The sequence below is a fragment of the Chrysemys picta genome, chromosome 1, assembly GCF_011386835.1.
Source record: "Chrysemys picta bellii isolate R12L10 chromosome 1, ASM1138683v2, whole genome shotgun sequence".
In the NCBI taxonomy this organism is placed as follows: domain Eukaryota; kingdom Metazoa; phylum Chordata; order Testudines; family Emydidae; genus Chrysemys; species Chrysemys picta.
In genome coordinates this window covers 23,310,929-23,338,364 of record NC_088791.1, presented here as the reverse complement: position 1 = coordinate 23,338,364, position 27,436 = coordinate 23,310,929, and the positions used below count along the sequence as shown (strand labels likewise).

At 40.8% G+C, this 27,436-nt stretch overlaps 1 protein-coding gene across 1 annotated transcript; it reads right to left on the bottom strand.

Annotated features, from left to right (window-relative positions):
* Window positions 1-27,436, bottom strand: GNAT3 (G protein subunit alpha transducin 3). Its single transcript, XM_005296970.4, has 7 exons — window positions 27,400-27,436; window positions 15,784-15,925; window positions 8,538-8,695; window positions 4,952-5,080; window positions 2,743-2,872; window positions 2,200-2,353; window positions 1-630 (listed from the first exon to the last, which is right to left on the bottom strand). The coding sequence occupies exons 1-7, from the start codon at window positions 27,402-27,404 to the stop codon at window positions 440-442; spliced, it is 909 nt and encodes a 302-aa protein (XP_005297027.2). The 5' UTR covers window positions 27,405-27,436; the 3' UTR covers window positions 1-439.

Here is a 27,436-nt window from a genome sequence, read left to right as displayed (position 1 = left end):
ATATTCAGAGATATGTTTTTTAATATTAAGGTTTTCTTAAGCCTTAAACAAAACCCAACACAACCCTTCCTGCATATTGTCTTTCACGCTCCACCACTTCCCCGCCCCCATTGAAGAATACAGGGTCTTATCTTGAGAAACGCTGATCAACTTTAACTCATATTGATTTTAGTGGGAAACTCCGACTGACTCCAATAAGGGGTATGGGAGCACAGAATCTCTCAACATCAGGATCATATAATCTCATGACACTCCTTACAGGGGTCTTTGTTCTACAATGCAAACTACATCCAAGGTATAAAGTTATATCTAACCAAAGCCCAGCTGACAGCACTTTCTCTTTTTTCTCATTTTTCCACCACAACCAACATGCAGGATAAAGAGAGGTGAGAAGAGAGAGGTAGAGGAAGAAAGAGGATGGGGCTGAGGGAGCGAATGGTTAGAAGAGCCCACAGTCTTTCAGGTTTTCTTTGATTATGATGTCTGTTACTGCATTGAAAACAAACTTGATGTTCTGGGTGTCTGTGGCGCAGGTCATATGAGAATATATCTCCTTGTCTTCTTTCTTTAAATTCAAGTCTAGGAACTGCTTCTTGATGTAATTTCCTGCATCTTCAAATGTGTTTAATCCTAGTTGGAGACAACAGCAAATGACAAACATTTTTCATCAAAGGCTTCATAGCAGCTGATAACAAACAATTTTGTCAGGAAGATAACTTGAGGCACCCAGGCCTGAAAATTCTGAAATTAAATTAAGCACCAAAATTCATATTTTACCATGTAAATAAGTGATCTGGTTTGGGACTTGTCAAAAGGAGGAGAGCAGTAAATGTGAGAAACAGAGGAAGACATGAGAAAATAGAAGGACAAAAATGGAAAGGAAGAAAATAATTTGAAAATAGAAAAGAAAGGACGGGCAGAAAGGAAGGTGAGAAATGGAAGGAGTAAAGAAAGGCAAGAAAAATCACATAAACCTCAAATTTCAAAACTGACTAGCAATTTTGGGTGGCCAACTTGAGACACCTTAAAGGGGCATGATTTTCAGAAAGTGCTGAGAACCCATCTTCTGAAAATTAGGCCCCTTTAAAAGATGTCTCTAGTTGGGCACTCAAAATTGCTAGACCCGTTTGAAACAGCCTGGAAAATTGAGCTGTTTTTTCTACTGGTAAAAGAGTTGGGGGACTTGACAAAGGGAGGAGAGCAGTAAGTGGGAGAAACAAGAGATGAGAAAATAGCAGGACAAAAATGGAAAGGAAGAAAAGAGTTGAAAATAGAAATGAAAAGGCTTGCAGGAAGGCAGGTGAGAAGGAGAAAGAGGAAAAAGATCAAGAAAAAGCAAGAAAGCCAAATAGGTCTAAGGATGCAATATTTGTTTCTTTATGTAATTTTCCTGCATTGTATTTGTGCTTCCCTAACAAAAAGAAGGATCCTGGAAGGAGGTTCAGGGGATCCACTTTAAGCTAAGGGCAGAATGTGGAGGAGAAAACTTTTGGCTGATTACTGCCTGAAGACAATGGTGGGCCTCAGTCATGTTTATGCAAGACCAGATCCTAAGCCGGTATCAGCATAGCTCCATTGAATCTGGCCCCATATTGTTTAACTGTTTGGCCTCAGTTTTCAAAACTGAGTAGCAATTTTGGGTAGCCAACTTGAGACACCTTTAAGGGGCCTGAATTTCAGAAAGTGCTGGAGAACCCATATTCTGAAAATCAGGCCCCTGTGAAAGGTATTCCAAGTTGGGCACTCAAAATTACTAGTCACTTTTAAAAATTTGGGCCTTAATGTACACATTAGGATAACAGTCTGGAGCATAGCACTGTTTTTCTACCAATGGATTGTAACCTGACTTTACATGTTCTTCTGCACCAGCCTGTAACAACAGCTTTTTTCTATATCCATAGAAATTATAACCTCCAAAAAGGACCAGCATTCACACATTTTACACTATATTTTTATGTAATGCAGAAAAAAAGGGCCAGATTCAGGCCTGGTGTAAGTAGGTGAAACTCCATTGACTTCAATGGCGTTGCACTTGCTTATGCTGGTTCTGAAATTGGTTGGATGTGTATTAGTATAGCATCCACATAGAATGATGATGACATAATGCCTTTTTGCCCTAATAACCTTCTGATAGCTCTTGGCAACTTTGCCTATGCTGATTATTTTAATGTATTTTTCATCTTGAAACCTACACCTTACCATCATATTCTGGAAAGCAGACACTGAGCTGAACTTTTGTTATTTTTTCTTGGAAGAGGTCCTTTTTATTTAGAAACAGCACAATGGAGGTGGTAGCAAAGTACTTGTGGTTACAGATGCTGTTGAACAGGTGAAGGCTTTCATGCATTCTGTTCTGTTAAAATGCAAAAGGTGCCAATTAGAAGCTGACGGAGTCCATCACCTTGTGTTACTTGTACTCTGAAGTGCTCTTCAATCAATATACCAGTATAGTGTGTTAACCATTAAAAGAAGGGTATTAGGAAAAGGAAAGGGAACATAAGGATGGCTATACTGGGTCAGACCAAAGGTCCATCTAGCCAGGTATCCTGTCTTCAGACAGTGGCCAATGCCAGGTGCTCCAGAGGGAATGAATAGAACAGATAATCATCAAGTGATCCATCCCCTGTCGCCCATTACCAGCATCTGGCAAACAGGGAAAGGGAAGATTTCTAATGTGCCATCGGAGAACACATTAAATCTTCACAACTCACAAGAGGTTTTTTTTTTTTTCTTCTGACTCACCACATTTTCATCTTCCACCAGGATCATGTCATAGGCATTGAGTGCAGCACAAAATATTATGCAAGTAACTCCTTCAAAGCAGTGAATCCACTTCTTTCTCTCTGATCGCTGTCCTCCCACATCAAACATTCTGGGCAGAAAAAAATAACATGCATACTGTGTGTAACAGTAGATAATTGAAGACACACTCACACCTCCAAAGTACACAAAGTAACTAGAGATGGATGGATATTGTAATATGTAGCTGGCTCAAGCCTTGGGTGGGCATTATTCTCCTTCCCCCTTGGGGAAGCCAAGCAGACCTGCATTTTTTCTTCCAAATATGTATTGGGGATCCAGTACAAACCAAAGCCTGACTTCTCCAAGGAGCTGTGTGTGGCTGGCCCCATGCATTCATGCAGAGCTCCAGTTAAGTCACTAGGGCTCCACACAGGGGAAGGAACCCATCCACCCAGAGCTCGAGTGGATGTTAAATTTCCCATTGAAATGAATAGGGGAGGGGGCCCTTTGTAATAGACAGGCAGGGAACCTCCCTAACCTTTTTTTTTAAAAAAAGCAATGCAAATCCATTATCATTTTCTTTGCTTAATTCTTGTGCATGTGGAGAACTGGCAGTTCGATCAATAGAAAACATAGGAGTAAAGGGAATCCAACCTTGGTTGACCTCGCAGTAGCAATTAAGGCTCTGAGTTTTAAAGGTATTTAGGTATTGCTGTGCTCAGCATTGCAATGCCTAACTGATTTAGGAGTCAAAAATCTAATTTTTAAAAGGGATTTAGTCACTTAGGAGCCTTTGATCATCGAGCTGAGCTATGAGGTACTTGTATATTTTTAATATGAACCTTTTCAAAAATTGTTTAGTTGGAAGTATAGGTGTGTTTGCAGGGGGATGTTTTACTCTGTGTCCGGAAAAGACCTTAGTTGGAAGCAGACATAGCCAATTTTCAAGCATAAGGCATAATTATGACAGCTGGTCATGAATTTTTCATCAACGTTTATTCAATGAAAAATGCAGTTTCTTCAAAATCAAAATTTTCTGTGGAAATTTTTTGACTCCTCGTTTTTGAAAATTTTTCTCAGTGGAGAAAATCCAAGTGGAGTCAACTCCAATTGAAACATATTAGTCTGTCAAATTGAAACATTTTGTTTTGGAACCATTTGACATTAATCTGCATTTACCTAAATTACTCACAAGAGTTCTAGTTGAGGTGACTCATGCCCCCATTCTCCCTTATGAGCTGGGCTCCCTGGCTGGACTACATCTCTAATGGTGCCCTGCAGCCTCCCCTTCTCCCATCCAGTTGAACTGTCATGGTGTATCATGAGAATCCCATGACAGTGGTGGGAGATGGAGTCCAGCCCAGAGAGGAGAATGGGGGGAATGAAGCACCCAAACTATGAGGTAGTGGGGGAGCTGTGGAGGTGGCAGTTAGATATTGAACAAAGGTGAAACTAAATATTGTGATTTGGTTCAACAAACTGAAATGAAACATTGAAGATTTCAAAATGTTGGACCATTAATTTTGATCAATATTTTTCAGAACTTTTGTTCCAAGAAAATTGATGACATTTTGATTTCTTTTTCTTCTTCCTGATTCAGCATGAAAACAAATGTTGAAGTATTGGAATTTCACACTGGTCAGAAATTCCAATTTTTGACCCACACTAATAATTTTCAATTCCAATGCAAATTATAGTTCTTGCTGTAAAAAAAAAAAAAAAAAGAAAGAAAGTAGATGCAAATCCATAATAGTAAAATGTTTGCATGTTGTTAAGATCATTTAGGTAACCAAATTGCACAGGAGTCACAAGGCACAGCATGAAACCATCTTAGATGTTTGCAAATGTAAAGATGCCCTTTTAGGTCTGCTGCTGCAATCCGTACTCAGACAGGAAGACAGTGAGAGTTTTGCCTGAGTATGGACTGCAAGATTAAACCCTAATTCAAATTCCTCAGGGATCTCTTAAAAAGCATTTCATTATGAACTTAAACTTGATAAGTTTACAACACAGTATTTTGCTTGTTTCAGTTGTGAGCTATCAAATAAGTAATAAAGGGTTCAAAGCTACTACAACTGAGTTATTAATATACCAGCCTTTTGGGATAAGTAGCATCCAGAGGAATCAGCCTTTTGTAATATTTTTTCAACCTTTTACAAAGAGCTTGAAATGTGACAAACCCACCAAGAAGCATCAGAGGGTTTTATACCTGAAGTTCATATCTTTGAAGGAAAACTGAGTCTCAATAATTCCAGTTGTTTTCACTCGTGAGCGCAGAACATCTTGGTCATTGGGAACATATCCAGGAGCTGTCAGCCTGTCCAGATCGTTGAGATAGCTAAAGAAATTGAACAGAGTTTAATAATCCGTGAATCAAAGGGGATTTCTGATACCAATAAAACTGAGTGTTTTTTCCCCCAATATAAATGGGCCTGTGTTTACTTCTCTTTCTCTCTTCCACACCTGTAAACTGGGAGAAACTCCACTGAAGTCAATAGAGTTACACTTGTGTCAAAGCGTTTATTTGGACCCATTCTACTCTCACATACAGAGTGGTAGCCCATAGATTTCAATGGGGATCTGCCCTCATAAACAAGAAAAGAGTTTAGCCCCATGCATTAAACATCTGCTGGAAAACTTCAGCTCCAGCACATCTTTAATCTTCCTCCTGAATGCTAAGAAAGCACAGGTCAGAAAGGTAGTTTGTCTAGTTAACTTAGTTCAATCAAGTAGAAATTGCCATCATGACAAAATCCCTCTGATAGAAGGAGATCTGCCAGGAAACTGAGCATCAGACAATGCTGCCAGGTTGTAGCTATAATATTTTTCCTCTTCTAAATGGAATAATGTCATAATGAGTGAATGTAATGGTTCAGAAGAATTCACAACTGAGGTCCATTTCCCTGCACATGCATGAATTTACAAGTTGAAGGTCCAGGAATGTGTGTGTCTTCTTTATTATTAATTACTACTGTTAATTCATATTGATATTATAGTAGCACAGGGAGGCCTTAACCCAAGTTGGGGTCCCATTTTGTTAATATCCTCACAGCACCCCTGTTATATGGGGAGTACCATCCTCATTCTACCACGAGGTAAACTGAGGCACAGAAGTTTGAATGCCTTGCCTGGAATAACACAGGAAGTCTGTGGCAGAGCCAGGGATTGAACCAGATCTCATGAGTCTTGAGTGTATTGACCATCTTGAAGCTCACCCTTCTCCTATCCCTTTTAACTTCAAGTAAAGGTTTAGAAATGGCTCATCAGTAACCCAACTCCCTAACATGTAAAGATTCCCTCCATTAAGAGGTTAAAAGCTAAGATAAAGAGAGTTATGAACCAGCAACAAAAAGGAAGGCAAGAACGTTTTTTGGCTTATAAGTATATTGACTCTTACAATTAATATCCAAATAGCGAACAAAATGTAAAGGCAAAATACGTCAGTTTTGATATGTGGTTTAACAATGGTGTCAGCATCTTCAGACCTCTAGGATGTCTGTGAGCTGGCACTTTTACAGTGATTTGTTTATCAAAGGCAAACAAGGAATGTAGCCCAAATGGAAGTCTCTCTGATGTTTGTTAGGCTTTGTGCTTTTTTCATCTCTCACACAAAGTCTACCCTGTGTGGCATGTGCCTATGTACAGTTCAGCTAATCAGAGAACTGCAAAAGCAAACACTCACCATCCTAATCTGGCACTGTTTAACATACCTGCAAATTTAAAAAGTGCAAGTGCTGGGATTTTCCCGTCCATGCAGATTAGTAAACAAATGGGATTTTCATATTGTAAACTGAATAGACCGCACAGAAGAAGGAAGGAGTACTTCAGCTCATCTGAGCATTTCAATGACAGCCCTTTATGTATGTCCAGCAGAAATGGCCAACCTATTGTTTTAAAATTGTCATCTAATTCTTGTTCATGGGGTCTAAATTCCTATTCTCTGCGCACGTGGCCTAGCAGTTACTCTAGCCAGAGGTCAGTTTGTGGGAGTCAGGAGCCACGGCAGTCTTCACTATGTATAAAGGTAGTAAAGCACACGTGTATATGCTAGTCAATATACACACACCTTGGGTCTTCTTAAACAAAAAAGAGTCAAGTGCCTAAACAAGCCGGAGGCATTAAGTGCTAGTTCTGTCATTCCACAGTTCAGGCTGCAACTGAATTTCTATTATAACCCTAGTTTTTTTCGCTGTTACACTGACCATAAATTTGGATAAATTGTGTCTGACTCCAAGGTAAAAATTTTCAGCCAAATTTGAACTGATTTGGACAAGACATTTCTAAATTATGATACCCTAAAAATAGAGATCGTCTCCAGAGTTCAAGAAGTTTAAGAAAAACAAACAAACAATAAAAACACCAGAAAGAAGGAGAATGTCCAAACTTACTGGACTCACCTAACAAAAAAGTTCAAAGATCAGTCAATGAAACTCTTGGGGCCAGATCCTCAGCAGGTGTAAATTGAAGTACCTCCATAGAAATCAGTGGAGCTATACTGAATTACACCATTGGAGGAAGTGGCTTTTATTATGTATTATTTGTATTACAATAACATCTAGGGGCCACAGTCATGGATTAGGACCCCATCGTGCTAGGCCCTGAACAAAACACAGAACAAAAAGATGGTCCCTACTCCAAAGCGCTTACAATCTAAGTAGTTTTAAAAGCAATTTAAGTGCAATGTTAGAATGGCTAGTTGGCTCCAGTCGGCTTTAAACTGACCATGAGAGCTTTGAATGCAATGGCAAAACCCACTTGTACTTTAATGGTGCAGGATCATGGTCTAAAGGTCTGATTTTCAAAGATATTTAGGTGCCTAAAGATGCATATTGGTATCTAGTGGTATTTTAAAAGTATCCATTATCTCTTCATCATTTACCACTCTACCAATCTTGTGTCATCCACACATTTTTATCAACAATGATTTTCTGTTTACTTCCTGATTATTGATGAAAATCTTGACTAGCATCAGTCTTATGTGGTGTATTGAAAATTATGTTAAAATTACAAGCTATCACTTTAAGTTTGCAAGGGGTTTGAAGGGAAGTGGGTGACCTGGGTCTTTCAGAGTCAGTCTCCAAGAGCCAGCCTAGAGCAAGGTGGGATGAGTTGTGCCTCTCTACTTTCTCACTGTTTTTGGTTCTTTGTGTTATGGTTCTGGATTTTAAGAAATAAATTAGTGTCACATTGCAACTGCAACCTTCCAGAAAGAGTATTTTATTTATACAATTTCTCTGACTGAATGCTGTGAACATAATAGCCTAGTACCAACCCCAGGGAAACCCCAGTAGAAAACACTCTCTTTCAATGACAATTTCCCATTGATAACTACTTTGAAATCTGTCAGTTAGCTGTTCTTAATCCATGTCATTGATATTGTATAGTACTAATTCTTTAGTCGGAATGTTGTGTAGTACTAAATCAAATACCTTACAAAAGTCTAAGAATATTTCAACTATTTTATCAACCCAATTTCAAAGAATGAAATATCCTCTTATCATTATTTGTTTACTTTGTTTAAATGTGATAAATGCATGATAGGCAAATCAAAAATTGGGTTGGGGTTTTTCAAGTTACCATGCATTTATTTTCATCCACCACATTTGATGCATCCCTACCTTTCTGACAATATTCAGGCTATATTTCCTATATTTTCTTGACAGCAGTTATAAATGAATGTCTAGTAGAAACTATCTTTTAAAAACTCTGATAAAGACCATCTAAATTTAGGTCTTTTTTGAGAGCACATCATTGTAATATCTAAAAGCTCTTAAGGTATAATTCTTGTCACTTACTAAACTGCTGAGTCATTGAGCTGATATTCTGCTGCCCTTTCAAAGCAGGCCTGGATTCCTGGGTCACTCCACAGTCGCTTTATGATTTCAGAAAATTCAGGAGTCATGGATCCATCCTCTAGAGAATTTGCCATAGTGTATAGTTGTCTTTCATCTTCCTAAAGGAAATTTCAGTAAGTATAGTTCAAACATATTGTGGTCCTTGATCTCTTTCTGAAACATACTTATTTAATGAATCACAGTGGTTTAGGAATTTCTCATTCTTGCAGTGTTTTTTGTTGTTGTTGTTGTTATGATGTTGATCTGTGCAACTTTTCTGTGTGTGTGTGTGTGTGTGTGTGTATGGAGGGGGGGAGAGGAAGCACACACACACTCACACCTCACAGCTTATCACACCACCTTCTGGTGCAGGTCCAAAGCAGGACTTAAGTCAGTGGTTCTCAAACTATTAGGGTTACCATACGTCCGGATTTTCCCGGACATGTCCGGCTTTTTGGGCCTCAAATCCCCGTCCGGGGGGAAATCCCAAAAAGCCGAACATGTCCGGGAAAATAGGGAGGGGCCGGCGCCACTGGGTGCTGGGCCGGGGGCCGGGCTGGGGCCGGCTGTGCTGGGCCGGGGCCGGGGGTGCTGGGCCGGGGGCTGGGGCTGGGGCCGACACCCCAGGAGCCGAGCCAGGCTAGAGACGCTGGGGCCGGGGCCGGCCGCCGGAGGGAGCCGCTCGGTTGGGGGGGCCAGACTGGGCTGCGCCTCCTCCCCCCATCCCCCCAGCTTACCTGCTGCCTGTTTCAGGCTTCCCGCGAATGTTCGCGGGAAGCAGGGGAGGGGGCGGAGTTGGGGCGGGGACTTTGGGGAAGGGGTGGAGTGGCCCCTTGGAGTGTCCTCTTTTTGGACACTCCAAATATGGTAACCCTATTTCAAACTATTGTAGTGGTGACCCATTTCACATAGCAAGCCTCTGAGTGTGACCCCCTTATAAATTAAAAACATTTGTTTTCATATTTAACACCATTATATATGCTGGAGGCAAAGCGGGGTTTGGGGTGGAGGCTGACAGCTCACGACCCCCCATGTAATAACCTCACGACCCACTGAGGGGTCCCGACCCCCAGTTTGAGAACCCCTGACTTAAGTGGTTAAGAGAACATCCTCTGGCTTTCTGTACTAGAGTGTTAGTGAGATTTAAGACTTAAATATTTCCTAAGGATATTTTTAATGTAATTGAAAAAAAAATTACAGAGGTTTTGCTAGCTTTAGGGCACTACAACCCTCTTCCCGCCCCCGCGCCCCCCCCCCCACAGCTGCTAAGTGAATGCAGCTAATGAATGCATTTCTCTTCTGATGTGGACTTTAGGGAAGGAACCTGTAATTGAAAAAGAAAAGAGTGGCAGTTTTAAAATTATTATTCATAGTTGTGTGTGTCCTGTTGTAATTAATCAACAAAAGACTGCAGGCAATGTACTATGAGGAAAATATTTTTTTTTCAATACCTAATGGCTTAGAAGCAGAGTTTAAATAGAGAGCTTGATTATATAAGGATCACTTGATACACTGTCATATCAGTGGATAATTATAGAAAATAATCCCTTACAATCATTTCTCACCAAGCTAAGAAGTATAATAAGACAATTGAAATGACTGCAACCAAATAACCTCATAGCTGTTTGAAAAATTTCAACCAAAACTTATGGTTTCTTCAAAAATGACTGTTTTTCCCCCCATAGAAAATTTCATTTTCAATTCTAAATTTCAATTTTTCAAATGGGAAATTTAGAAATGAAAGACATTTTTATTTTGTTTAATTTCAAAATGATTTTTTGTTTTGATTTTCAAAAAGAGACAGATTTTTTAAATTTCTGATTTTTGCTTTTCCTTTTTTATGCCCCGTTTTCCTTTTTTGCCACCGAATACAATAGAAAGACTAGGTTTTGGTTCCCACTTTTCCTTTTTCTTTTCTCCACTCTGTAATTTTTCAAAACTTACTCAGCCTTGGAAAAGTAACAGACTTGCAAAATTGAAACACTGGAATTCTGACACTGGAACTTTCCCAAAAGTTGGACAAATTTTGACAAGTTATAATGAAAAAAAATGAGAAAAAATAAAACAAAAACATTAATTTTATTACATTCAGTGGTGAAAACAGGAAGAGAAGAGTGGGAGAGCGAAAAACTAAAATTTCAAAGTCTGAAAATCCAAAACTTTTTTATAAAGTTTTATTTTGTGATTTTTTTGTAAAAAAAAGTTCAGTTTTGAACTCTGCAAAACAGAAACAGTTTCAAAATTTTGAATATTTTTGGTGAAATTGTTTTTCCATTTTTGATTGTTTAGCCACTCCCCCGTTTTTCTTCCTTACCCATTGTTTTGTATCTTCACTAAAGGAAACATTCATCCCCATGCAGAGGATAAGCACAAGGGCTGTGCATCACTGTAGTTCCACATTAGTGTCTTTTTTTCTGTGGGTATGTCTATATCACAAAAAAAAAAAAAAAAAAAAAACCATGACAGCGAGTCTCAGAGCCCAGATCAACTAACTTGAGCTCGCGGGACTCATGCTCTGGGGATAAAAATATATATAGATGTTTGGGCTCAGGTTGTTATCCGAGCTCTTGAAATCTGGCAAGGGGTTGGGCCTCAGAGCCTGGGCTCCAGCTTGAACATCTGTGCTGCTATTTTTAGCCCCATTGTGGGAGCCCCGTGAGCCTGATTCAGTTGACCCAGGCTCTGAGATGCGCTGTCATGTGTCTTTTTTTTTTTTTTGCAGTGTAGACAGAACCTGTGATGTGTAAGCCTTGTTCATACCATCAGCACAGAAGTGAATTTTTCTTTCTTTTGTGTGATCTTTCTTACTTACTTTGAGAGTCCCTCAGGGCAAGGACCTAGTCTTCTAATATTTTTTTTGTAAAGCACCATGCACATGTATGAAGCGAAAATAATAAGGCAAACATTTCAAAGGTGGGTGCCTAATGCAAGCACTTAAATGACTTGTTTGATTTTCACATGTGCTGAATATCCCAAACTCCTATTAATTTGAATGTGTGTCAGTAGCCTAGTTCAACACCAGGCTACTGAGTTAGGTCCCTAAGTAAGGATTTAGAAACCTGTTTTGAATGTTTTCAAGAATAAAAAGGGATGCATTTGAAAAAATTAATGAAATATTCTACTTTTTTATCTGCTCTAAAACAAAACAAACTCTTTTTCTTTATTTTAAATTATAGCAGTAGTGATCAATACTGGCTAAAAGGCAGGAGCACTGGCTAGTAGATCCTCTGTTCCTAAATGAGATCACTGAAGGCAGGGACTGTGTCTTAATGAATCCTATTCATGTTGACTTGTGTCAATACTACTCAATGAGACTACAGGTGACAGAATTAGGCGTTACCCTATATCTACACAATGTTGAGCACAATAGCTACGTCACTAATAACAAAACTACTTCCTCCAAGTTTTGTGGTGGAAAGCGTCATTCAGAGAAAACAAGATAAAAATACAACAGATGTTGAGCATGAATCATGGGAGCAGATTGGGTCCTGTGGACCATATATTATATGCCTATTTCTCTTTCTAGTATATCCAGCATCAGTAAAATACAAACACTGGAATCAAATATATTTCACAAAATTTGACAGACTTGGGTGTCATATACCACAGAATATCCAATTACATTGGCTAGAATGAAAGAGGATGCTGCTCTAGATGGACAGTCTGGGTGCGATCTGAAGTTCCTTTATTCCTGTCTCAAATGAATAAGTACTTTAATTGAAGGTTGTTTAAAAAAATTGGATTAGCCATAAGGATCTGTGAAACTCAGTATTCCACCCACAAAACTTTGTGCAAACATTTTCTTTTGGTTCAGTCTTCATAGGTTTGGGTTTGAACAAAACTTACATCTAAAAGCAAAGCCCTGTTGAAATCAATGAGTATTGCCCAGTCTCAGGTCAAAACTGTGAGAAAGGATTAGAACATAAGAATATAAGAATGCCATACTGGGTCTGACCAATGGTCCATCCAGCCTAGTATCCTGTCTTCCGACAGTGGCCAATACCAGGTGCATCAGAGGAAATGAACAGAACAGGTAATCAAGTGATCCAAAGAGCAAAGAGAAGCTAGGGACACTTCAGAGCATGGTTTTGCATCCCTGCCCATCCTGGCTAGTAGTCAATGATGGATCTATCCTCCATGAACTAATCTAGTTCTCTTTTAAACCCTGTTATAGTCCTGGCCTTCACAATATCCTCTGGCAAAGAGTTCCACAGATTGACTATGCATTGTGTGAAGAAATACTTCCTTTTGTTTATTTTAAACCTGCTGCCTATTAATTTCTTAATTAATAGTTCTTGTGTTATGAGAAGGAGTAAATAACACTTCCTTATTTACTTTTTCCACACAGTCATGATTTTATAGACCTCTATCATATCCCCCACAGTCATCTTTTTTCCAAGCTGAAAAGTCCCAGTTTTATTAATCTCTCCTCATATAGCAGCCGTTCCATACCCCTAATCATTTTTGTTGCTGTTTTCTGAACCTTTTCCAATTCCAATATATCATTTTTGAGATGGAGCGACCACATCTGCATGCAGTATTCAAGATATGGGAGTACCATGGATTTATATAGAGGCAATATGATATTTTCTGTCTTATTATCTATCCCTTTCCTAATGATTCCCAACATTCTGTTCGCTTTTTTGACTGCCACTGCACATTAAGTCAATGTTTTCAGAGAACTATCCACAATGACTCCAAGATTTCTTTCTTGAGTGGTAACAGCTAATTTAGACCCCATCATTTTGTATAGTTGGGATTATGTTTTACAATGTGCATAACTTTGTATTTATCAACACTGAATTTCATCTGCCATTTTGTTGCCCAGTCACCCAGTTTTGAGAGATCCATTTGTAGTTCTTCACAATCTGCTGGGACTTAACTACCTTGAGTAGTTTTGTATCATCTGCAAATTTTGCCACCTTTTGCCACGATTGAATTTGTGATAGATCTCAAATAAAAGATGAAGAGCAAGTGTAGTGTCCATTGGAGATGGCCCAGCAGTGAAGCCCAATTGCTCTGGATAATGGCATTTCATAAGGAAAGGTTGGAGATGGATGAGTGGGACACATATAAAAACTTTTCTGGGAAAAGCGGGATTATTGGCCTGTAGCTACTGCACTCAGCGCTTGGACCTTTCCACTTATAAAGTGGGATGGTGACCCCTTTCTTCCACTCCACTGGAACCTTCCCAGTAGTCCAAGCCCAGACAAAAATGCTGCACTTCTGGGCTCTATAGTGCACCTGAGAAATTCAGGTGTCATGCTATTGGGTCTAGCAGCTTTGCAGTTTCTTCATGGCAGTGATCTTCTTCCAATTTAGGTACATCTATACAGGTTTCGGGGTCAGGAATTGCAACTACTACCAATGCATCCATATATGGGCATGGAGTTAATTCACGATTGTTAAGGGCGGTCTCATAATATTTTTTCCATCTTTTCAGGACTTCTTGGGTCAAACATGTTTTACCCATCAGCTATATTTATCGACATAAACCCCATGCAAAGTTCAGTTTTTGATCGAAGTAAGTAAGTAGTTTTGAATGTAGGTAATAATTTATTAGATCTTATTCTATTTTTCTGTCTCTTTTGCCAAGTTTTGCCCCATTTTTACTCTCAACCAAAAAGTATCTTGTCAATGGTATCATGGCAAATCCCTTGTTGCGGTGCCATGGCTCTGTTTAGCCTTAAATTTCTTTTGCAGAATTTGAAATATCTCATCAGATAGCCAAGGGAATCACTTGTAGCATTCCAGTTTTGGAACAGCATCTCTGGCTTCTTGGATGATTGTACTTATAACTGTCCAAGCTGATTCTACGTCATCCAAGAGAGCACCATGTGTGTCAGATTTGTTCTGCATTGTGACGGAGTTAGCAAGTGCTGAGTTTTCACAGATGCATTGGGCCTTAGGTGTCATAAGAGTAGAGTGACCAGATGTCCCGATTTTATAGGGACAGTCCCAATTTTTGGGTCTTTTTCTTATATAGGCTCCTATTACCCCCCATCCCCTGTCCTGATTTTTCACACTTTCTATCTGGTCACTCTACATAAGAGGCACAGTCTTGCAGTGAAATCAGGAGGTAACTGCCATTTTAGCAACAAGTTCTGGGGCTTCTACCCCTCTGTAGGCCCAATATGACCTTACTATACTATGACTCCAGACCAATAGATGTGAATTGTAGGGAATATATGTGTGACTTATAGGGAATTGATTAATCATAGCATTAAATGGGAAGATGTAGGCTCTTATTTGATTTCTGTTCCTGTGTTGGGAGCTCTGCATGATAAGTCTGGGATAATAGACTTTCTTGTGTGGAAGGAGTGGGAATTACTTGCATGTCTATATCTTTAAAGAGGAGCTCTAATGTTTTCATTTTGCATATGGAACATTAATACATAATAGGACTGCAAAGTAGTTGGCCCCTGTGCAAAGGCACAAAGTGTGTGTGGGGAGCAAAGGGCTTCCTTCCTCCTTTACTCCCTGTGCACTCTACCCTGTGCAAGCCACAGTGGAAGTCTTTGATCTGTACTCAGGGATTGGAAAGTACCAGCATCACTAGTGCCACCAGCCACCCTAATGAGGTTGGAGATAGAAGTAGGGGATGAAGATTAGGTCATGTCTTCCTCTGTGCACCAGCAGCAGAACTAAGAAGCCACATAGGGGAGGAGACGCTGCATCCCTTACAGATGCAGTGGTAGGTGTGCTGCTTCTGCACAATGTGTGAACTCTGGGAAGCACAAGTGGGCAGTGTAACTCTGTACTACTCTCACCATGGCTAAGTGACTTTTCAGCCCCCAAACTGAGCCCCCAAATTTGTCCATAAAAGGGAAATATTCATTGCATTTCCCAACAACAGTGGAAAAATAGCTGTTAAACACAAAGGGATTCTCTCTCTTATTAGTGGCGAGGGGATGAGTTACTGGTTTGGATTCTGGTCAATGTTTGTACAAACTGAATAACATTTTGCTCAAAAGTTTAGATCTTGAATCTCATGTGTCAGCCTTCAAAAAAACATTCAATTAAATGTTAAATATTACAATTCAGATGCCTAAAAATACTGTGACACAAACAAAGTTCAAGCAGAATAAATATGTCCACTATAATAAAACAAAGGCTGAGCTCTTTTGCTATCCCATAGGCATCCATTATCTTGACATAAAAGTTCGTATTTGTATGCTTGTTTCAAAGGCACAGCTGTCATACTCACTCTACTGGCTGGGTTTTTATAATCAATCCCTAAAGTGGACATCGCCTTCACGATAGCCAGGATGGATTGCAATATGTTACTGTAAATAACAGATCTGAACTCCATGCATTCCTGATTTGAGAAGCCATTTTTATGGATGATCCTGAAAAACAGAAAAACAGATCTCAGACAACTTTCAAGTAAAGGTTCAGGAAGAACTGGATAACAAGTGCTTTTTGAATTCTGTTTGAATATTAAGAAGAACTTAATGTAGCCTGCTCTAGTAGAACCATTTGTAAGTCAGGAAATGTGAAGCCAAGTGTGAGTCTCTGTAGTCAGCCAGATCTTCTGGCTGCTGAAGAGGTGGGTAGGTCTGAGAGCACTATCTCAACACATCTCTGCCCACGTACCATCAGGAGCTCATTCACCTGCACATCTACCAATGTGATATATGCCATCATGTGCCAGCAATCCCCCTCTGCCATGTACATTGGCCAAACTGGACAGTTTCTATGCAAAAGAATAAATGGACACAAATCTGATATCAGGAATTATAACATTAAAAAACCAGTAGGAGAACACTTCAGCTTCCCTGGTCACTCAATAACAGACTTTAAAAGTTTTTCTTCAACAAAAAAACTTCAGAAACAGACTCCAATGTGAAACTGCAGAACTGAAATTAATTTGCAAATTGGACACCATCAAATTAGGCCTGAATAAAGACTGGGAGTGGATGGGTCATTACAAAAACAAATTTTACCATACTAATTTCCCCCTACTGTTACTCACACCTTCTTGTCAACTGTTTGAAATGGGCCACCCTCAGTACCACTACAAAAGTGATTTTTCCTCCCTTGGTATTCTACTGTTAATTGAATTGTCTCGTTAGACTGACCCCCACTTGGTAAGGCAACTCCCATCTTTACCTGCTTCTGTATTTTCCACTCCATGCATCTGATGAAGTGAGTTCTAGCCCACAAAAGCTTATGCACAAATAAATTTGTTAGTCTCTAAGGTGCCACAAGGACTCCTTGTTGTTTTTGCTAATATGGTAGGGCACTAGCAGGAAACAGTCCTTGGGCTAAAGGAAGCAAAAGGACAGGGATGGCAGCTCTCCTATTCCACAGCCAGATGGACAGTGAGGGTGAATGGAAGATCTAACACTGAGGGATAGATTGAAACTTCATGATCTGTCCGAGTTAGGGGTGGTGCCTAATTGCACTGCTCCAGGAGCAGCCGAGAGAACAAATTGTTACTCACGCCAGGTCTACACAACAGACCTATACTGGTATAACTACGTCGCTCAGAGGTGTGAAAAATCCATGCCCCTGAGAGACATAGTTATACCGACCTAACCCTGCCGTGTAGATGGTGTTATGTTGATGGGAGAGCTTCTCCTGTTGACATAGCTACCGTCTCTCAGGGAGGTGGATTAACTACACCAACAGGAGAAGCTCTCCCCTCGGCATAGTTGTGTCTTCACTTAAGTGCTACAGCGGTGCAGCTGCGCCGGTGCAGATGTGTCACTGTAGCATGGTACATGAAGACAAACCTTCTGACACAATTCTTCACTGGCTCTGGAGGGGAATAAGTTACTTCCCCCCATTTTGGGGTGCAGCTTACTCCCTGCTGTGCATCCAGCCAGGTCTTTGGCTGGAAATACTGGGCAGAGAGCCAAGGCTACTCCCACTCCCTGCACCCTTCCTGCCCACTTACTCAAAGGTGAAGATAGGGTACCACGTGAGCTATTCCTGCTGTTGCCCTGTATCCAGAGTTACAATCCGAGCAGGGCTAAGTAGGACTTCCTGCCCAGCAGAATAAGGGCCATGACAACGTAGCTCTGAATGAACAGAAGTGTACAGAGAAACTTTTCTTGCAAGGGACAAGCCTACACTGGGGCCTTGTTTACACTACACAGTTTTGTTGACAAAACAGTGGAGGTATACACACTGCAATGCTCCTTCTGCCGACAAAACTCTCCTGATTTTCCGACAAAATAAAACCACCTCGACGAGAAGCAAAGAGCTTTTTGTGGCAAAGTTATATCCATAAAGTGTCAGTGTAGACATTTGGTTATGTTGCTGTAAATCAGGGATCGGCAACCTTTCAGAAGTGGTGTGCCGAGTCTTCATTTATTCACTCTAATTTAATTCGCGTGCCAGTAATACATTTTAATGTTTTTAGAAGGTGTCTTTCTATAAGTCTATAATATATAACTAAACTATGTTGTATGTAAAGTAAATAAGGTTTTTAAAATGTTTAAGATGCTTCATTTAAAATTAAATTAAAATGCAGAGCCCCCGGACTGGTGGCCGGGACCCAGGCAGTGTGAGTGCCACTGAAAATCAGCTCATGTGCTGCCTTTGGCACACATGCCATAGGTTGCCTATTGTGGTGTTTAGATGCTGCATGTGATTATTAGAACTGGGAGCACTGGCTGTTGGGAGTCTGAAAGGACAGGAAACAGGAAGGACTGGGGAGGAATTGAGGAGGCTGGGAGAGTTACAGGGTGTGAAGCTACAGCTTGGAAAAGAGACTTCCACTGTAAATAAAGTTCTGTTGAAGTCTGTTAATACCTTGCGTGGTGGATACAACATTTTGGCAACGAGGATGGATCTTCTGCCTCTGAACCCACCTGCACCCTTTCTGCAAAGCCCAGGTGAGCCTCCAATTGCTTTTACTGCCTGGATCTGTATGTTTGAGACTTATCTGCTTGCAATCAGTGCTACAGAGATTTCTGAAGTAAGAAAGCGTGCTCTGCTAATCCACTGCCTTGGAGCAGAAGGGCAGCATATATTTTACACTTTTCCCCTTGCAGATGATAAATATGAGACTGCACTCACTGCATTAAAGAACTTTTTTGTGCCAAAAGTGAATGTAGTAGCTAATTGCTACAGATTTCGCCAGCGTGAGCAGAAACCAGGGGAGACTATAATGCAGTATATTGCCTCCCTGAGGAGTCTGATTGCAACTTGTGACTTTGGAAATGTGGCAGATGAGATGATTAGAGACCAGCTCATTGAGAAAACAACAATGCTTCGTGTAAGAGAACGCTAACTTCTAGAACCACAACTTACACTAGAAAAAGCAATAACCATTGCTACTCAGATTGAGTCAGCTAGAGTTGAAGCCAAAATAATGAGCCAGGGTACAGGAGGCCCAGTCCAGGCTGTGACTCCTTTGCAGAAAAGTTCACTATCACTGCAGACAAACAATTGCAAAAGGAAAACTAATGAAAAGCCACTGAATCAGCGAATGCAAAATACAGTAAAAGCATGCTTTCGCTGTGGATCCCCACAACATCTTGCAAGCTACACAGGATGTCCAGCAAAAGTAGCTCAGTGCAATCATTGCAAAAAGATTGGGCATTTTGCTACAGTATGTCGCAGTAGCCAGTTCAATCAACGGGTGCATGCAGTTAGAATACCAGATGTTACTGTGCTGAGTGTAGACAAAATCACTACTGCACATATTCCAGAACAGATAAAGTGCACTGTAAATGTTTCTGCCATACCCTCAGGCAAATCACACTCTATTCAGCTAATGTTGGACACTGGCTCAGCAGTATCTATACTACCTGATTCCATCTATTTGCATTACTTTAAAGATGTGCCTCTTACTGAACCCAAACTTCACTTGGTATGCTATTTGAAAAACCATATTCCAGTACATGGCTGCTTGCCAGCAATAGTTACTTTTGGTGATCGCTGTGTAACTGCGGAATTCTACATTGTTCACAAAGGCACTCCTATCCTTGGCAGAGATTTATTAGCTGCTTTAAATCTCAGGGTAGTTAATGGACGAATTGATCTTCCTCAGCAAAGCACTCTTGCGGTACACACACCAGTTTCAGCTGGGACCCAACTCCAGGTTGAGGAGAAACTCGGCTATGCTTATGGGTTTCTGCATAATGTTAAAATGCGGAATAATGTGTTGCCTGTAAGACAGAAATTACGGTGCTTACCATTTTCAGTCAGGGAAGCTGTTTCAGAGGAACTTAGAAAACTTGTTCAAAAGAACATTATTGAAGAGATTAACTCCTCGGAATGGGTTTCACCTATAGTAGTGACGCAGAAGAAGGGTGGAGACATTTGCCTTTGTGTGGACTTAAGGGAGCCAAATAAAGCTATTGTGGTTGACAGCCATCCTCTTCCTCACATAGAGGAAGTATTTGCAGAACTCCGTGGAGCAAAGATGTTTTCTACTCTTGATTTGCAGAGCGCGTACCACCAGGTTATATTGCATGAAGATAGCAGAGACCTCACAGCATTTATTACACATGAGGGACTATTTCATTTTAAACGTGTTCCACTACGGTCTTGCATCAGCCCCAAGTGCCTTTCAAAAAATGATGTCATTGATTCTGAAGAATCAACATGGAGTTCAGTGCTATTTGGATGATATTATTGTGTTTGGAAATACTACTGAGGAGCATGACAATAACCTGCAGTCTGTACTAAACTACATCAGCAAAGCAGGCCTCAAGCTCAATAGGTCCAAATGCAAATTTAGACAAACTGAACTCTCCTTTCTGGGGCATACAATTTCACAGGCTGGACTAAAACCTGATCCAGATCATATCCTGGCAATTTCAAATGCTCCTCCTCCAATAGATTTGCAAATCTTACGTTCCTTCTTGGGTCTTACCTCCTGGTATGCAAAATTCATTCCCAATTATGCTTCTGTCATTGAACCGTTACGAGAATTACTACGGAGAAGTTCAACCTTAGTGTGGATAATGGATGCACAAGTTAGTTTCGAAAGGGTGAAAGACTTGATTGTACATAGTCCAGTACTTGCATTATTCAGTCCCGCATTGCCCATAATTGTAACTACTGATGCTTCTGATTATGGACTTGGGGCTGTCCTCACACAACTTCATGAGGACAACACAGAGAGGACTGTTGCATTTGCTTCAAGGACACTAAATAATGCTGAGAGAAAATATTCTACAGTTGAAAAAGAAGCACTTGCTTGTGTCTGGGCTACTGAAAAATGGAGAACTTACCTGTGGGGCCGCACGTTCAAGTTGCGCACGGACCACAGCCCTTTGACAATGTTGCTCACCACAAAAGGACTGGGAAGAGCAGGATATCGTATTGCTAGATGGTCTGCAAGACTACTTTCTTTCAATTATGAACTGGAATATAAGTCTGGAAACAAAAATGTTGTAGATGATTGCCTTTCTCGCCTGCCTTTGCCTTCACCAGATGGTCCACCGGAGGATGAGGATGTAGTAGTTGCGCTTATTACAAGCACTCTTACTGCAGTTACAAGAGAACAATTTCAAGCTGCTTGTTCAGCGTGTCCAATTCAACAAAAATTACGGGAATTTCTGACAAAGAGATGGCCCATTAACCCTAAAAACCTTGACCCAGTTTTGCTGCCTTATTTTAGAGTTCGGGATGAACTTTCTTTGCTCGATGGCTGTGTGCTACGAGGTACACACCGGCTACTTGTGCCAGAAGAATTACAGTCAAAACTCATACACCTGGCACACGATACTCATCAAGGAATTGTCAGAACCAAACAACGACTACGGGATCTGTATTGGTGGCCAGGGATGGACTCTCAAACTGAAGCACTCATAAAATCCTGTGTCACTTGCCAAATGAATGATAAGACAGCAGTGACATGTACCCCTCCATTACAGCTTGTTCCTCTTCCTGAATCTGCATGGGAAAAAGAGGCAATTGACATTGTAGGACCCTTTGATACTGCTCCAATTGACTGTCGCTATGCCATCACTTTAATAAACTATTTCAGCAAATGGCCTGAGGTAGCGTTTACATCGCAAATTTCTTCTGCTACAGTAATGAAGTTCCTCTCTTCAGTTTTTAGCTGGGAAGGTAACCCCAAAGAACTGGTTTCAGATAATGGTAGTCAATTTACTTCCCTGGAGTTTGAAACTTTTCTAGCAGAGAGGAACATTTTACACAGGAGGTCATCCCTATATTACCCTCAAGCCAATGGGGAAATCAAACGGTTTAACAGAAGTTTGAAAGAGAGTTTGCAAACAGCTAAACTGGAAGGGCGATTGTGGATCCCCTTCACTACAGATTTCTTGCAAGCATACCGGGCTACATGACATGCCACAATGCAAAGATCACCCGCAGAGTTACTTCATGGGAAACAGATGACTACTAAACTGAACATTGCTGGATTGTTAAAGGCACGACCTGATGCCCCAAACAAGGATGATGTGAGAAAGACAGTTGAACAGAACCAAGCAAAGTCTAAGGCTTTCACAGACAAATGGTGGGGTGCTAAGGAACCAAAGTTTGAGTGTAGTTCCTTTGTTAGAATACGAAAACCTGGAATCTTACGCAAAGGGGACCATAAATTCACAGCTCCTCTTAAAATCATAGAGAAGAAGGGACCTTACACCTATCGACTTTCTGATGGGCGGGTATGGAATGCTTCTTATCTTGCACCTGCCTATGCACCAAGAGGAGATTATGCCAACACCCAGTCTGCATTGGATGACTTCACTGTAGAACCAACACAACAAGACATTGCACTGGAACCGGGGCTTGAGAGACGGCCTGTTAGACTCAGACGACCACCTGCCTGGACTAAAGACTACGTTTTGTAGTATCTACAGTGTTTTCAGTGTAATATTCCTGCAAACAGTATAGTGTCTTGTTTCATATTTGTTCCTGTGGTTAGAACAACAATGTTTTAATTTGGAAAGTTTCTTAAGAGAGGAGGGAATGTGGTGTTTAGATGCTGCATGTGATTATTAGAACTGGGAGCACTGGCTGTTGGGAGTCTGAAAGGACAGGAAACAGGAAGGAGGGGAGAGGAGTTGAGGCAGGGAGAGTTACAGGGTGTGCAGGTACAGTTTGGAAAAGAGACTTCCACTGTAAATAAAGTTCTGTTAAAGTTTGTTAATACCTTGCGTGGTGGATACAACACCTATCCCTGCTCTAAATGGTCTCCAGGAGGTGTCCCACAATGCTCTTCATGACCGCTGTGGTCAGCAGTTAGTACTCTGCTGCCCTTCACCCAGGTACACAGGAATCCGCCCCTCCTCCTTTAAAGACCTGGGAATTTTTGAAATGCCACTTCCTGTTTGCTCTGCGTGTATAGCTCACATCACATCTTTCCAGATGACAATGGTGGCTCCACGCAGCAAATGCTCTCCCGCTTGGAGCACACCTGAGTTGTTGGATCTGCTGGTACTGTGGGGAGAGGAGGCTGTGCAGTACCAGCTGTGCTCCAGCTGTAGGGACTTTTATACCTATGGTTAGATTTCTCATGGCATACTTGAGAATGGGACACATAGTAGTGCCATGCAAAGATAAAGGAGCTGAGTTAGGTTGCTCTGGTGCTGCACCGAAAACTTGATGCTTCTATAAAGAGCTGGTCGCCATCCTCTGCAGTGACATCACCTTCACCACCAAAAGCTCCACGGATATTTCGGCGGGGTTGGAGACTGCGGACAGCGGACTCAACCCCAAGGATGAAGTTGTATATGAGGAGGTCGAGTTGAGAGTAGATTAGAATCGAATGTCTATGAATCCTATCATATCTCTGACCCAAATCACTCAAGAAAAGGCAAAGATACAACTTTGCATACAGTGAGGTACCAAAAACCCCTCTCTAAAACAGTTCCAAAATAGCTTAAAGCTTACCCTCCATTTTGGAAGTGCCTAGTGGTTTGAGTGACATTCTCAAAATGAATATATATTGGATCTATTTCAAAGCCCTTCGAAGACTGTGGAAGGCTTCAGAGACTCCCATTGATTTCAGTGGGCTTTGGCCTCAGAATGAGAAACACCTCTACAACCTCTAGAAATGTTCAAAATGAAAGACAAAATGAATGCCAGTTGAATGTAACATATGAACCATGTACAGGATACATGGTGGTATGGAGTCGCATGGAGTACTTATTGGGGTGAGCTTGGAATGTCCATGTTGGTCATGAGTGGCAAACCAGGTCATGAGAAAGTCATCCAAATGAGTATCAAAAAACCTTCACATTGTACCATTCCATCAAACTTTCTGTATATGCTATTTGTTACAGAGAAAAAACTATTTCCGATATGTTTTCAAGATATTTTGGAACTTATGAAGAGACCTTTATAGCCCTCCATCTATAAAAACCAGGCACTTTATTACATACAATGGCATGAAATATAAGGAAACTATAAACTACAGTACATTCAAAATCTAAGGTTGGCTGTTTTATCTGCATGCCCCTTAGCAATGCGTGCAGTAAGGTCTGTGTGGAAGTTGTGGGATTAAAAGAACACATTTTTACTGTCTGTTTTGAAGGGTGGGGGGTTGTGAACATCTGATGGGAAGACAGGCAAATGCACTTATAATTCTCAAACAGTCATTTTAAATGTTGTTATTATCCTTAAAAGCATTTGAACAACAAAGAAAGGAAGAAAATAGAGGGCCTCAAAATAGCACTAGCTACTGTAATTACAAAAAGAAAAATACTTGTTTTCTCTTGAGGCTTTTATATTTATATTCACGTCCTCTGGCAGCATCCATGCTACCCACCTCGAGGAATAGTTAGTCAGTAGCAGTCCCCTATTCTCTTTATGTATGACTTTAACAAGCAAGGAAACATTTTCAAATGCACTCTCAAAGCATAGCCTTCTTTAGAGAAAATTTAAAACCAGTAATATCACCTTGTAAATTCTCAGAAGGATAAGAACAGTTTTAACAGCTGAAGAATTATCTTCCTCAATCCTAACTGAAAATTAGCTTTTTCTCTGTTAAGACACTGTAAGTCTCCTTTATGTCTCAGAGGATGTTATCCAAAGCGTACAGAAGTCAATGGAATAATTCAGACTTCAGTGGGGTTTGGATCAGGTTTACAGATATCTCTGTCATGATGAATAATAGAAAGTATAGTATTGTAATGTATTCATTAAAAATCATATTAGTAGTATTCGGATGCCCTCATTAGGGCTAGTCAAAATTTTTCTGTCAAAACTGTTTTCTGACGAAAGTTTTCAACAAAACAATTTTTTTTAGAAACAGTGTCTGCTTCCATGAAAAATTGTGACATTTTTTTGAAAAAACGAACACCTGACAATCAAACCATTGAATATTGAAATATTTCAGGTTTTGGCCAACATATTTTGGTTTTGATATTTCACCAAAAAGTCAAACTTTTCCATGGAATTTGTTAACAAAAATGAAAACAATTTTTTAAATAATTTTCTATGAAAAAACAACAACATTTTCCTCCAGCTCTAAATCTTATAGACATGGAGCTTTAAAAATGGCATAGAGCTTTTCAGGTTTACCTCTGTCTAATGCCATCAAGTAAATTAGCCATCAGATTTCTCACAGTTCCCAATTCAGCAGAACAAGCTTAAGTTTAGCCCTATTCAGTAAAACACTTCAGCACAACTCCAGTGGGAGTTACGTACATTTTAAAGCACTTTGCAGAGTACGGATGTGCTGCTCAATCAGACTTACAATGAAGGAAATAAAAAATACATGATCTTACGTGAAACAGAAAAGTTGGCAAAAACATTTGGTGAAAGCTATGGTGATGTTATTAAAATTGTCCTGCTGCAAAACATAAGGGAAAAAAAGTAAAAAAATGCCATTATGGCATTTATCCCTGTGCCCAACATTGTCCAAATTACTCTTTAAATGGGTCAATAAGGATGTCAAATAACCATAAAAATGTAAATAAGAGATAAAGTGTCCCCTCTATTAAAAATGCTCTCCTTAAAAATGTTTACATTGGAACAGATTGATACCAGTAATGTGGCAGCATGCTCAAATAATTACAATGGTTATGGCTCTGGAATGTCTTTATTTGTCAGATGACTATAAAAAGCAATTTTAGGCAATAATTCACAAATTTACCTGGAAAAATAAGCCCCGATTAAACAATATGATTTTACGAGCTTGTAAATGTAAAGGAGGACATGGGCTGCACATTTAAATAGGACTTATGTTGCCACTTGCTTGGCACAGTTGAGTTTCCTCTTTAAACTACTACTTTAGCTACCTTTGGAAAAATTGGCCTGCTTAGATACATGTAAAGGAATGTGAACAGCCTAGCTATAAAGCTATAAAATATAAAAAATAGTCCACCAATAAGTGCCTAGTCCAAACTCCCTTTGAAATCAATGGAAATACTGTCATTGACTTCAATGGAAGCAGGCCCAGGCCCTTGTTGAGTGAACAGTTACTGCACTAGGTTTATCTGAAGTAATGGCACAATCAAAATCCCCAATGAGAGTCTGTGAAGGGATATTGCCCTTTGGATGATCCCACCTGCACTTCCCAGCATGTCCAGCTGGGACCATGGATGCCTGCAAGTGGGGTAGGGCCATCATCCCAACTTCTTCCCTTGCCCTTTGGAGAGGTTTGCATCCTTGGGTGCACAAAGACATCACTCCCTGCACTTCTCCCTAGACTTGGTGCAAAGTGTGCAATGGGATCTGCTTGCACCTCCCACGCTGCACAGGGCACAAGGGTCAGACACAATCTTTGCCTTCACTAGGGAGTCGGCTATAGACAGGAATTAGAGTAATTCTGTGAAGATCAACAGCGATCGACACTCTGAGAAGCAAAGCATAGATTTATGAGTTCAGTTATACTCCTTGATCTAATACTCATGGCTAAGGCTACGTTTTAGTCACGGGTATATTTAGTAAAAGTCATGGACAGGTCACGGGCAGTAAACAAAAATTCACAGCCTGTGACCTGTTCATGACTTGTACTATATGCTCCTAATTAAAACTTGGCCTGGGGGAGCACCATGGATGCTGGGGGGGGGGAGGTCCCGGGGAGGGGGCACCGCAGTTGCTGGGCAGGGCAACCTGAGACCGCCGCTGGTGCTGTGTGTGTGAGAGGGTGGGCAGTGACACGTGGCCCAGGACCTCCACTGTTGCTGAGGGGAGAGGGGTTGGCAGGACTGGCAGGCTCCCTACCTGGCTCCGCGCAGCTCCCTGGAAGCTGCCAGCATGTCCATGCAGCTCCTAGGGGGAGGGAAAGCCAGGGAGGCTTCGCACACTGCCCCTGCCACTAGCTCTGGCTCCGCAGCGCCCATTGGCTGGGAAACACAGCCAATGGGCGCTGCGGAGGCAGTGCCTGCAGGCAGGGGCAGCGTGCAGAGCCCCCTGGCCTCTCCATCTAGGAACTGCAGGGACATGCTGGCCGCTTCCAGGGAGCTTCCACCCCCCTCCCCCCGAGGTAAGCACTGCTCCGCACGCCAACCCCCAGCCCTGAGCCCCCTCCCACACCCAAACTACTGTTGCTGCTGGGGTTGGGGGGACATGGCGGCCCGGGACTGCCTCAGCAGCGGCCACTGCAGAAATCACAGAGGTTATGAAAAGTCAGAATCCGTGACTTCCATGACCTCCATGACAGACACGCAGCCTTACTCATGACTTGATGCAATTCCTGTGGAAGCTAATGGAAAGACTGCTTGAATTCAGTAGTAGTTGGAGCAGTGCAAGATTTTCCAAATATATTTGATTAGAAAATCAAATATGTATCTCCAATCGTTTTGTATTTCGAATTGGAAGTTGATTTTAATTTTTTTTGTTTTTGCATTTTATTTGAAAATAAAATTACTGATAGCTAAGACATTTGCTATACATACTGTAAATATTCAAATTTTATAACTGAAATTAATATTCATATACCTACTTCATTTGTTTCACAATAGTGCTCTTTCCTGATTCTC